At 36.8% G+C, this 13,611-nt stretch overlaps 2 protein-coding genes across 2 annotated transcripts; one reads left to right on the top strand and one right to left on the bottom strand.

Annotated features, from left to right (window-relative positions):
* The first annotated feature begins 4,649 nt into the window (after nucleotides 1-4,649).
* On the top strand, nucleotides 4,650-5,853 carry LOC147278421 (protein ENHANCED DISEASE RESISTANCE 2-like). Its single transcript, XM_086251811.1, has one exon. The coding sequence runs from the start codon at nucleotides 4,717-4,719 to the stop codon at nucleotides 5,638-5,640; it is 924 nt and encodes a 307-aa protein (XP_086107937.1). The 5' UTR covers nucleotides 4,650-4,716; the 3' UTR covers nucleotides 5,641-5,853.
* Nucleotides 5,854-9,166: 3,313 nt separating this feature from the next.
* LOC147278420 (aspartyl protease family protein At5g10770-like) lies at nucleotides 9,167-12,467 on the bottom strand. The gene is made up of 2 exons (XM_086250203.1): nucleotides 12,199-12,467; nucleotides 9,167-10,793 (listed from the first exon to the last, which is right to left on the bottom strand). Exons 1-2 carry the CDS (start codon nucleotides 12,407-12,409, stop codon nucleotides 9,511-9,513), a joined length of 1,494 nt encoding a protein of 497 aa, XP_086106329.1. The 5' UTR covers nucleotides 12,410-12,467; the 3' UTR covers nucleotides 9,167-9,510.
* Between the last annotated feature and the right edge of the window lie 1,144 nt (nucleotides 12,468-13,611).

Below are 13,611 nucleotides of genomic sequence, written 5' to 3'. Positions count from 1 at the left end.
GGAGAGAGAAGAGAGAGAGTTGGGGGATTGCGGCTGGTTTAGGAGAAAATGAAAGAAATTCTAAGTTTAGGTTTTTATACTAAAACCCTATTGTATGAAAAGACCAAATTGCCCCTTATAACTTCGAGCGTCCCTAATTTCACCATCGTAAGTCTGATTCGGGTTCCGTTGACGTCTACACGATCGTAGGCCCGAACTCTACCTATCTAGACTATAATTAAATTATAAATCCTAATAAAATTTATTGTTCCTCAATAATTCACTTAAATCCGTAAAATTCAAAATAAACCCTATTAAATACCATATACCCTAAACATTACATACCCTATCCTAGATCCTATACATATACCCTATACTAGTATCTATATATATACCCTATACCATATCCTAGCTAGTAATGGTGTAGGAACAACCAAAAATTGGGGTCTGGGCAATTGGGGTTTCGATTGGGTTTTTGTTTGGGGTTTCGATTGAGATTTTGTTTGGGATTTTTTAGTTGTTTTAATTTATGTAATATATTTCTATATAAATAAATAATTAAAAATATCTTAAACCCTAATATAAACTATAGTATAAGACTATAATACCATAATACTAAACCCTAATATAAGACTATAATACTATATGTTATATGTTATATATGTTACATATATAAATTATAGTATTATAAACTATGTAGTATATACTATCAAATATATAAACTATAGTCTTATAGTATTATAACTATATACTATAAAATATATAAATTATAGTCTTATAGTCTTATAGTAGTATAAACTATATACTATATTATATAATATTAATTATATAAACTATAGTCTTATAGTATTATAAACTATATACTATCAAATTATAGTAACTACTAAGTACTAATTAGTTTATAACTTTATAACTTTATATATAACTATATATTATATACATAAACAATGTTAGCTATGTATAACAATATAGAGTAATTAATAAATAATAATAGACTTAGTGTATAGAGTTTAGTGTTTAGAAATTAAAATTGTATGCTTAATTGGGTTTTAAGTTTTAAGTTTTATTTTTAATTATAGTGTATAGGATATTAATAGAGTTTAGTGTATTTAACTTTTAAGTTTTAAGTTTAGGATATAAGATAAAGTGTATAGACTATAGAGAATATATAATATATAAGGTAAAGTGTTTAAAACTATAAGTTATAACTAAAAGTCTAAAACTATATACTAATTAGTAATATTATTATATAGGGTATAAGTATAACTGAAATTATATATTAAAACATTATTATATAAGTTGTTTATACTTTGTACTATATACTATATAGAGTTATAAATTATATACTATATAAAGTTAGTAAAGTTATAAACTATATATTTATATAAACTATATGGTATTATAAACTATATACTATATAAACATAAACTATAAACTATATACTAAGCATATTAATGTAATAATAATACATATAAATATATATAACCATATACTAACCATATTAAATCATTAATGTAATAATATTACATATAAATATATATATAACTAAATTTCGGTAATTGTTTCGGATTTTTCGGTATATATTTCGGTTTTTTCGGTAATAATCGATTCGGTTGCTTTCGGTCATAATTTTCGGTAATCAGTCGGTTTATCAACTTTTTTCGGTTTTTACCAAAACCAAACCAACTTTTTCGGTAATTTTTTGGTTTCGGATTTTCGATTTTCAGCATGTTAAAATCGATTTACCAAACTAAAAAATTTCGATTGGTAGTCGGTCGGTTCGGTAAATACCAAACCAATGGGCAGCCCTACCCTCAACTCGTAAGAAAGTATAAATTATAACTTTGCATGTTTTTTAGCTATTGAATTTTGGCTTGCCTTACTTAGTTACTCAATTAAGTAAATATCATATAAGGTATTTATGCGTAATATAATGCAATCAAAACCAAAAATGAAGGGTGAACAGTGAACTAGTAAGGAAAGTAATTAATATTGTCCATCGATTTTGGATAATCCCATTACATAAGGATGTCCTTTTTACTTTTTGTCAACCAAATAATGGGATGTTAAATCTCATTCATAGGTTCACTGCAACAGACAATACCTACCTTAGAATTTTCATTCCATGGGCTTTTAGCTCGAATATTGAAACAAATAATTATAAATTATTAAGCAAGGTTGCGTCATTCTGAACTTAATGGGTGCAATGGACCCTCTTTTAAAATACATGCTTTTTTCTTGGGAAGAAAATATGGGATTGGTGGGTTATTACTTATTACCATGTTAGGCTTTCTCAATCAGGATTCTCTACTCATTTTTTTTTATTATGCTTTAATTTTGGCCATCAAAGTAGAGGTAAAGAAAGGGAAATAGATGAGAGAGTTGATGACCAAGAATAAAAGTATGGTAGAGAAATAGGTAGGTAAATAAGTAGAGGATCCTGGTTGAGCAAGCCTAACATGGTAACAAGTAATAACCCACCAATCCCATATTTTCTTCCCAAGAAAAAAGCATGTATTTTGAGAGAGGGTCCATTGCACCCATTAAGTTCAAAATGACGCAACCTTTCTGTAACTCTGTTGGTTCATGTGTGAAGTATGAGTTTTTAGTGTTGTGCTCCATACGACTAATATACAACCATAGATCATACATGTTTCTCACTGCAAGTTAAAGCCATTTGTATGCATAATAAGGGAAAAAAAAAAAAAACATGGTGATTATGTAGATTTCCATCATCAAAATGCAAGCATACATCAGGCTTATGATACCTGAATTGACATTTGATAACATATATAAGTGACTGTATCTTCAAGTTGTGTTTTCAACAAAAATGCAAGCATACAAAATAACCTCTTGGTAACTTCATGATTTTGTTAATTATTGCTATAACATAATCATTTCAAAAAACCTAAGTGCAGTTAAATTGTAATTAAATTACAAATAAATCAGGATTCTTAGGTTATATTTTTGTGTGAGTTGAAATCAAATTAATTCAACTACACTTGGGTTTTTCAACAACTCCAATGGTGTTAGTGGCCAAAAAACAACTCCATTGGTGTTGTAAGTATGGCACTCGCTTCTTCATCCAATGAATAAAAAAATAAAGAAAAATATGATACAATGGATCCTAATTTTCTATTTTGTTAGTTTTGTAAGCTGTATGTGAGAATTGAATGGTGGGTCTCACATTGAACCCCTAACCCACCCATCTCTCTTGGCTTTTATTCATTCTTAATATTTTAGTGTTACATGGACATATATTTTATTCAAGTACATGTGGGTTTATTGGTACGTGCAATTTTATTATACTCTTGACCAATTAATATATTCCTCCAAAAGACTTTCTGATTTGTTGCATGTGGATTTATTGATTCCACGCTATGCTTCATAGGCAGTGTCTAAGCATGCTCAAGTATCAATTCACTTGAACATGGTATCATAAAGAAGAAAAAAAACAATAATATATTTATTATTAAAATGTATATATAAAAAAAACTTCACAGAAGATAAAACTAGTAGAGAGGAGTAGGGGTGGAAGGGTACAACCGACCACCAAACCAATGACAGTCGGAATACCACAATCGATGTCGATCCCGATTCGACGAGTGGCGGTTTTCCAACGGTCAGTGTACAAACTAGGCCAGTCAGTATCGGTTCTAAGTGGCCTTACCGACTTAGACCAAAAGGAGGAGCTAGAGCTGAGGTCGAGCTCGGTGATCGGCGTCAGAGAACAGAAGCGCATAGAGACGATGTTTGGGCATCAAGCAAGCTGCGGTGGTGTGCTTGGTGCTGATGCGCACGAGCTGCTGGATGGAGCGAGCTCGGGCGGTGTGCAGCAAAGGTGTGAGCTCGGGGTGACGCCATGCAGAAGAATAAGAAGCAAGGAGGGACCGGTCAGTGAAGAAAAATGTATGTTTAACCTCAACAAGAAGACTAAGAAGAAGAAGAAGAGTCGGTCAGTATCGGTTTGTCGACTAGTTGTGATTTCCAAATCGCCACCGTCACTGACAAGGGCCGATTCGATAAAGAATCGACGGTCGTTGGTTGGTTTTCCGCCACTTCGGTTTTTTCGATTTCGTTTCTGGTGGTTTCGGTTTATTGGTTGTTTTTCTCACCTTAAGAGAGGAGAAATCTAGCAAACTATATTAAGTTTTATTTTTTTTAATATATTAATGTTTTAGGTGACAAAAGATGAAAATTTGAAAATTAATCAAAATTTAGATATAAATCTTTTTTTTTTGTTTTAAAAATATAATTCTCTTTGTTCAAATTATATGAAGTAATTTATGAGCTCGACTGCATACTACTCAAACATTGTTTTTAAAACTCTAAAAATCTTTAATGGAAACATAAAATGAAGAATTTTCAAAATTTTCTATGATGTAAAATAAATTTTGTTTCGCCGAAAAGGGAAAGAAAAAAACAAAATAATTCCCAAAACAAAAAAAGGGGAAAAAGAGAGGAAGAAAAGGATATATGAGTCGTGCAAATTATGTATCCCAGATGCCATCAATAATTACATGTGAAAAAAAAAAAAAAAAAACATAAAAATAGCTGTCCCAGCATAAAGGGCTGTATCGTAGTTTTCTCGAAACCCAAGGGCACCTTCATTTTCCTCCTATTATACACACCACACCATCGTTGCTAAGCCCAACACACTGAGGTCTTCACTTCGATAGAGAGGAGAGTCACAGAGAAGAAAGCAGAGAGAGAGAGAGAGAGAGAGCATAGAGCACTATGTGCCCCACGAAGCAAAAGCACCGGTTATCCGCCGCCGAAATTGTCGAAAAATGCTCCAGATCCGGCGAGTCCACAACTTCTACCGCCGATTGGATTTCCGAGTCGATCCACAGCGGATCCCTCCGCCACGTGGACCTCCACACCGGAACCAACGGTTGGGCCTCACCTCCCGGCGACCTCTTCTCTCTCCGCTCGAAGAACTACTTGACAAAACGACAAAAATCGCCCTCCGGTGACTATCTACTCTCTCCGGCCGGCATGGACTGGCTCCGATCCAGTACGAAGCTCGACAACGTTCTCGGCCGGCCCGATAACCGCGTGGCCCAGGCCCTACGCAAGGCCCAAGCCCAACGCAAGTCCCTGAAGAGCTTCATTTTCGCTGTGAATCTTCAAATCCCCGGCAAGGACCAGCACAGCGCGGTGTTCTACTACGCCACGGAGGATCCCATCCCCTCCGGATCGCTGCTATACCGGTTCGTCAATGGCGACGACTCGTTCCGGAACCAGCGGTTCAAGATCGTGAACCGGATCGTGAAAGGGCCGTGGATCGTCGAGAAGACGGTGGGGAGCTACGGCGCATGTCTGCTCGGGAAGGCGCTGACGTGCAATTACCATAGAGGTCCTAACTACCTGGAGATCGACGTGGACATCGCGAGCTCCGGGATAGCCAAGGCCATTCTGCGACTCGCGCTGAGATACGTGACGAGCGTCACGATCGACATGGGGTTTCTGGTGGAGGCGCAGGCAGAGGATGAGTTGCCCGAGCGGTTAGTCGGTGCGGTCAGGGTCTGCCAGATGGAGATGTCCTCCGCGACTGTGGTCGACGCGCCGCCGCACGGGACGGCCGTTGCGCGTGGACTGAGCTTCTCGAAGGTGAATCATCATAAGTCCGGCGACGACGACGATGATAAAAGCTTTTAACCGGCGGTAGATTTTAAATTATTCTTCTTTTTTTTTTTTTTGGTCGAAAAAAGACGTTCAATTATTTGTTGTTAGTTGTAATTTTTCAGCGGGGTTTTAGTCCCCTTTTTTCATGGGGATTGATGGTTGTAGATAATAAAATGGAATCGTAACAACAAATAACAATGCAACGGATTTTCGTCTTTGTAATCCATGATTTTACAGAAAAATGTTGGTTTTGTTTAGTCATTTTAAATTTTCGGAGGTACTGTTTTGGTGTTTACTTAGTAGTGTATTAACTGTTTCGGTGGGGATGCGGGGGAGTGTAGAGATTTTGGTGGTGGGGACGCGGGTTATGACCACCCGTCACCGTCAGTCACAAACGCCATCACGACATTCGTCATCGTCATATTCCTTGTACGTCATCAACCATTTCATATTCATCGCATTTTTAAAGCTAAGCAAAGCAAATTCTAAAGTTACCAAGCGGTGATAATTGTGATGAACACCGATGCTGTCACCTTTAAACTTGTTGTGGACAGGGATTGGGGTTAGTACCCACTTATGAATGGCTCGCGCGCCCAATTCTGATTCCTAAGTTATCTATTTACTGCCTACGGCCTACCCAAACGGAATGGACGGTTAAAACTTGTTTGTTTCGCAAGAAAATGAGTGTTACCTTTCGGCCATTCAATCATTTCATTCATTTCCCAGTGAAGAAGTATTGTAGAATCAAATTTAAGAATATAATGTCAACATCTTTGGCCTTTTCTAATGAAAAAGTTTGCTACAGATAACGAAAAAAGAAGACTTGAGTAGGATTGGCTTCTAATTGCTTCACCCTTGATCACAAAAGACACAAAACGGGATAAAAGAGTTCTCTGTTTTTTTTTTTTTTTTTTTTTTTTAAATTTTTTTTTTTTTATGGTGGGTTGGTGGTGGTGATGTATTTGTTAGGGTTACTGATTCTTTCTTATTAATAGAAATAGATCGCTTTAATAGATTTATTTAATTAAAGAGTAAAACATATCCTCAAACCTCATATAAGAATCTGGGGCGGGCCTGGACCTTTTGGGCTTTGTATAGTGACCATCCAGTTGGCGAGAGCGTCAGAATTAAGAGAGACCAACCAATGTGCATTTGCTTTAACTTTTTTTTTTTCTTTCATTTTTCCATGTTAAATATAAACAAAATACAATTGTTTCCTTTCTTTTTTGTTTCTTTTGGCATTTATACAGCTATACTCTCCTAGCTACAGCCTATAGCTGGTTTTTTCACTTAATTAAATCTAGGCATAAATTCAATTTAGACACATAACTATATAAGCTATTTCAACGAAGTCCATGAACTTTAAAATATTTTAAATATACACCCGATCTATTATCTAAATTGAAAAATGAATTTCTGTCCATATTCGTTGAGAGATCAGTTAAATGACAGCTTGGCTTTTGCTGACCGGGATTACTTGACGACGTGGCGCTATCTCAGCAAACATTTCCCGCCGAATGAGCGACATGGGCCCACAATTTAATAATAATAGAGAGAGTGAGAGTTTGTGGGCCCGTTTCAGGGGTTAGGTGGACCCGTGTCGCTCATTTCCCGCCAAATGAGCGACACAGGTCCACCTAACCCCTGACACGGGTTCACAAACTCATCATCTTTCTCGCTCGTTGAATACAAGTGAGAGATTTATATTCGAATTTGGGGGAAAACGTGATGTTTTTTGGAGACTAAATGGTCAGGAGAACGTTTGACAAGCGGGAAGAAGGTGATGGGTGTGTGGGCCCGTGTCAAGTGGACATGTGTTGCTCATTTGGCGGGAAATGTATGCTGAGTTGGTGCCACGTCGCCAATTAATCCCCATTAGCAAAACTCAAGCTGACATTTAACTGATCTCTCAATAAATTGATGAACGAAATTTCATTTTTCAATTTACATAATAAATCAGGTATATATTTGAAATATTTAAAAATTTGTGAATTTTATTAAGATAACATATATAATTACGTGTCTAAATTAAATTTATGCCTTAAATCTATTAAAGTGATCTTTCTGCTGTTAACGAGGTGTATTATATATGCTTTGTTTTTTTGGTAAATGAGGTGTAATATGCTTTGATGATTGTGTCAACTGTCAAGTATGAGCAAAGCCAATAATTAGAGGTTGGTTTGGTGCTTCTGCGAGGCTGTGTTATTATTTTATTTTGAGATTCTTGCCAAACTCTTCTCTTGGTGTTAGGGCCTCGTTTGAACTGAATCAAATTGGGGTTTGACTTTTCGAACAGTTACTGCAATCCGTCAGATAAATTTTGTGGATTGGATCCTTGGAAGTTGTTTTAAGCGATTAAAATACAATGGACTTTTATCTTATTTTATTTTTCCTCACGAGCTTCTGTAAATGATGAATATTTAAGCATTTGCTAGTAAGCTAGTCTGTGACTACAAGCCAATCTTGTATGTTTTTCAGTTTTTCTATGCAATATTACTTGCTACGGGGAAAGCAAGTATCTATGGGGCACTTTGGTTTGCAAGAGTAGGCTAGAGGTAGCATTGGGTTCAGTAACTAAACAAATTAATTAGGCTTCTAATTACTTAATTAAACATGTCAATTTGCCTCTGTCCTATTGTCTTGTTCTTATAATTAAGCATGATGGCCTGCTGGTACAAAGCTGTTTGTAAATTGTAATGCATGGTGTTTGGAAGCAACTGCAATAGCATTTATAGCAATCTGGGAGTGGTTGGTTTGGGCAACCCAATACATACATTGATTCACACACATTATCACAATGAAGGCACTGAACCCTAGGCAGTACTGGTCAAACTTTGAACCAGTTTCACCCTTGACCCCACCCAATTTATTGGCCTTTTCTTAATTTCTCCTCCTTTTTATATTTTGTCTTTTTTTCAATTCATTACTTTGATGTAGTTGTATTGGTTAGGGACCAGGTGTGACTGTGGGAGGCATGGTATTGGTAGCCATGCTAGGTGTCCGTCATGGGATTGATTACAAGAAAAGGGTGAAATGAAAGAGTGTTTATTTTTATTTTTAATTTGGGGTACAATAAAGTGGAATGGAAGATACGTCAGCTAAGAAACATTGAAGTGAAAGAAGTTTTTGATTGATGTGCAGGCTAAGACAGTTTAGTGGGGTCCCTTAACTTGCCTAGTTTATAGAACTCGATTTGAACGTTTTAATTAAATTTCAGACAGTTTTTTTTTTTGGATCCGAGAAAGAAAATATCTAACTAGATATGAATAATTTCACGATCTAGCTATTTAACGAGAAGGATTGCCGATTGTAGACGGTAAGAATTGTTGAAAATGGACTCCCACATTGGAACTCATACCTTTGCATAACATATAATACTGTTGCTCTTTATAATTACTTGACAACTAATTTTCGATTGAATGTTATAATTTCTATAAGAAATATACTGATCATTGTTAGCGACGTGGTAGTGCTATTTTGTCCAACAAGATTTTTTGGGCTTGATTATTCAGTCACCAACTGGGTATAGTTTTTACTTCTTAGGACATTTTGGGCTAGGTTGTCTTGCTCAATGTTTTATTCATGGATCCAAAGTTCTGAACTGATTCACTGAATGGACAATTTAAGCCCAAACTAAATTAAAAGATACATCATCCTATATGATTATATTCCAGACTCAACTTAACATATTTTTATTTCTGTACAATTGCTTGCATACTTCAATTCTTGAGCTACTACACACACAGACTTGAGCTTGAGCTTGAGCTTGAGCTTGTTCCAGTTCCAGTTCACCTATGTAACCCATTGACGATCTTCAATCAGCAAATGTTTAAATTTTTTAGCTTTCCCTAGCTAAAGCAATCATATATATATAATTGAGCTGATCCCGTGCATACATGGTCATCATGCGCAAGCTGCAGGGGCAAATCCGACTTTTTCTCCAGCAACATCATAAACCACCTCCAACCTCTTCTGCTGAACATTTCCAAAAATCGCAATGTCACTATCATCCCCATTTCCAGCGAAAGCCAAGCAAACCTGCGAAGGACTGGCCGCGTACAATATCCCCGTCCCGTCCAAATCCAACGTCACCCCGCCGCCAAACGAAAACCCAATCTTCGGAATTGAAACCGTCTTGAACCCACTCAGATCGTAACACGTGTCCAGAAGCGACAGCGCCTTCGCCATCGGATAACTCTTCATCCCTTTCCGAAATGCGTCCCTCAACGCGCTATACGCCGTCGGCGGCAGCCGTGTGATGACGGTGCCGGAGTCGATGATCGTCCCCGACGACGAAAACACCGAACCCGAAACCGGCAATTGCTGTCCTCCCACGCTGAGACCAACGACGTTGAGGCCGTAAAACGACTCGCCGCCGGACACGGTAGCGAGGGGCGTGTATTTAACGGCGTTGGAGGATCCGCCGCCGCGGCCGAAGCTGAGGTAGCCGGTGCCGCTTGAGGTGGAGGGGAGACAGTACGAGAAGAACCGGCCGTACTTTGCGGCGGTTTGTTCGACGAGGGAGATTTTGTTCCTGCCGAGACCGAGCAAACCGGCGGAGCCGCCGAAAAGGCCTTGGTTGTTTTGGCCGCATCCAAATAAAAAGCCATCAAACACGTCGGTGGGTGTCAGGCTCAGCTTTTCTTTGCCGAAGTATCCGACGGAGAAGGACTGGTCTCCGTACTGAATGCCGTAAATGCAGGCCGACGTGGAGGCGGAGCAGCCGGGGGTGTTGCCAGTGGCGGAGACGAGCTGGGAGCACTCGGCGGACTTGCAGGAGAGGTTGGCGTACGTGGCGGAGATGGAGGGGTCGAAGATGGGCTCCTTTTGTTCGTAACAGGATTTCGCACATGGCTTGCATTGGGTCCAGGTGAGGTCGCTGCCGGTGTCGAAGATCAGGGAGAGGGCTTTTTTGGGTGAGCCCAGGCCCAAGTTCACGATGTAGTTTCCGGAGCCCACTACACTGCCGGACTTGGCGGGAATCGAGGTGGCGGAAGATTTTCTCAGCTCGTCGTTGTTGAGGTTTTTGGAGGAGAGGCGGGAGTGGATTGAGTTCACTCGGGCTTGGTCTTGGTTCAGGATTTGGGCGTGGGTCGGAGTTTGGGCCTTGTATTTCTTGTTGGGCTTTGAGCATGGGCCGTGCTTGTGGACCACTGTCAGTACTGAGGCCTTCTTGTTGTCATGACCTGAATTCAAATAGGGATTCGGTCCATGAATCACAATTAATTTCGGATATATATGCATTATTATGTGAAAAAACAAACGATATTTTAACGTAATAATTAACTTGTTGATACATTTGGCCAAAAAAAAAAAACTTGTTGATACAGAAAGCTAATAATACACTTAAATTTTTGTGGTATTTTTAAGCGAAAACTTCCAAAGTAGAAATACTTGGTACTTACATACGTAAATATTGAGCGTTTAAATATTCATTTAAAATTATTGCACTTGAAAAATGAAAAGTAAAAAGGTTGCTTTCCTCTTAATTTTATTTTTCCTTTTTGAGTGGAAAATAAAATAGCTTGCGTGATACATCATTGTATTGATACTTCTGGTTAGTGATGGCTATGCACCATAAACATATATGATGAGGTTATCTTTCACGGCATAGAATAAAGTTAATTATACAAGGAAAATAGGTCTTTTATTTTTCAATATAAAAAGGAATCAAGTCGTCTTTTTTAATGAAAGAAGAAATATATGATGTCGTTATTACGTAGTAGCAGTGTCTTGTAATATAGGATAATAGGACCCACTGGTAAAACATTGAGCTTCTATGTTTCTATATATAGTTGTTAATTATTTGGAAAATTGGAATATGTCGGTACTAGGCATGAATTGATTGATTAGTGTCATGCCTGCTGGCACTCTGTGTCGCACCTGCTGCTTATGTGGCCATAAGTGACCAGAGCATGCATATAGTTGATGAGTATTGTATGGCTCTTCCAAAATTAAACAACTTATTATATTTATCTTTTCCCAAGTGGGAAGAAATTCCAATTCATATATTTTCTGTATGGAAGTTGAGCAATCATAATCAATCGTGTTATGCTTAGATTAGCAGCATGCATATTTTATGAACCAAATATTTAAGATATAGATAAAGATTCACGGATTCACCCTATCTATATTATTAGCAAAGCAAAAAATAATAATAATAAAAAAATAAGACCTTTTAATTCTATAATAATTCATACATTACTTAATCAGATTATTGGTATTTGACGTATCCACCCTTTTGTTATTAGTGTTAGGAAGATAAACTTTATTATTCTCCCAAATAATCAACAAGATTTTGCAGAATCTAAACAAACTCCCCTTAAAATTGTTATCATTTTTTTTTTTTTTTTGTATAAAAAGAATAGTTTTTATCAGAATGTTGTTGCTCTCTATTTCATGGAATCATATATCATAGGTTAGTAGAGAATTGGATTCTCCGACCAGAAGCAACAGTACTATATATATATATATATATATCTGCTTCAAAGAGATCACTCCATATAACACAAACCATAACATAATTAAGCAAGCTATAACAGAAGACTCCATAATTAAGATTGAAAGTTAAGTAGTGATAATTAAATTAACCTTTGGTGGAGGGACTGCAGGTGGTTGCTGGTAGTAGAGAGTTGAGTTCAACTGCGTGATGAGTATGATGGGTTTTTGTAGTATCAGTTTCAGCAAAGGCAAACCCCTTCTTCTCCAAAGAGCAGAGAATTAGGCATACAAATACAGAGAAAGCAGTGAAATACTTATTGACGAGGAAGGAGGAGGAAACAGAACTATTGGGAGTTGCCATGAATGGAGACAACTAAAAGCCTAATTCCCACAAAATTATGTTGCTCCTGGTAACCTTTCTCTTAGCTTTTATAAGCTAATTGGGAATGGGAGGTGTGTTATAGGTTCTCTGTTCTTACACGTCATCCATTATTACACCCAAAATCATGCGCGCTTCCATAACATGTTCAATTCCACAAAACGACATTGATTAATTGGCTGTGAAAATAAAAAATTAAAGTAGATATCACAGTAATTAAAGTAGATATCACAAAACGTCATCCATTGATTAATTGGTTGTGAAAATAAAAAATTAAAGTAGATATCACAGTGTATATATATAAAACAAAAATCTAAAAAGAAAAAGAAAAACTTTGTCCAGTAAAATAATGACACGTAAGATGGTATAAAAATATGGTATAAGAATGTGATAAATATAGCATTATTCTATTTATATATACAGACTATTTCTATTGAGGTATATCTTAACTTATTTATGTAGAGGTATGACCTTGTTGGGGCCCACACGAGTCGTTTTGTGTCGATTTGAACCGTTCATTTTTTACATCTTCATTGATAGATCATCCTTGCAAAAAATTAGCCAAATCGAAAATCATTTGCCTATCTAACTTTGATCAAGTAAAATATATAGTAACAGTTAATAGCATGGTTGAAAATGGTGAATAAATTACTCTTTAGCAATTAGCATGAAATGTGTAGTATACGGAGCTGACTGATATTTTATTATATAGGTAGGTGGAGAGGCCTTATAACTCTTAATTAATTCACCCTTAATTTACTTTAGCATAAGTATGATAGCATGGCCCGGCCTTAATTAGTTAGGCTAGGAAGGGCAACTAAACTAATCGCTTGTTGCTACGTGCTACCTTAATTTCTATCACCTCGAGCAGCAATGTTATTAATTGCATGTGCATCTTTTTCTTGTTAATTAAGCAACACAGGATCTTCATTCATTCATGCATTTACTACTTCAGCCAAAGAAAATTTGATGAGCACCCATTATTATTTTTGTTTTATTCTCTGCTTCATTTGTTATGATATAGATAGAATAATATATAGGGCACTTGACATATAGTTCACATGACTTGAGATGACTTGGGTCGATTGGCACTGAAATAACCAAAATGATATTATTTTAAATTACGCTGTTGTCAAAGACAATTGATTTTTGGGGTTAACACTTTTCACCCTTGAAAGAGATAG

The sequence above is a fragment of the Dryas octopetala genome, chromosome 7 (assembly GCF_963921425.1).
Source record: "Dryas octopetala chromosome 7, drDryOcto1.1, whole genome shotgun sequence".
Taxonomy (NCBI): Eukaryota; Viridiplantae; Streptophyta; class Magnoliopsida; order Rosales; family Rosaceae; genus Dryas; species Dryas octopetala.
This window is presented reverse-complemented; position numbering and strand designations above follow the sequence as displayed.

Bases quoted from the DNA above. Each gene is read 5' to 3' on its own strand.
- LOC147278421 (XM_086251811.1), top strand. From the start codon at position 4,717: ATGTGCCCCACGAAGCAAAAGCACCGGTTATCCGCCGCCGAAATTGTC.
- LOC147278420 (XM_086250203.1), bottom strand. From the start codon at position 12,409: ATGGCAACTCCCAATAGTTCTGTTTCCTCCTCCTTCCTCGTCAATAAG. The intron at 10,794-12,198 runs GTTAATTTAATT...ATTTGAATTCAG, and splicing joins CTGCAGTCCCTCCACCAAAG to GTCATGACAACAAGAAGGCC.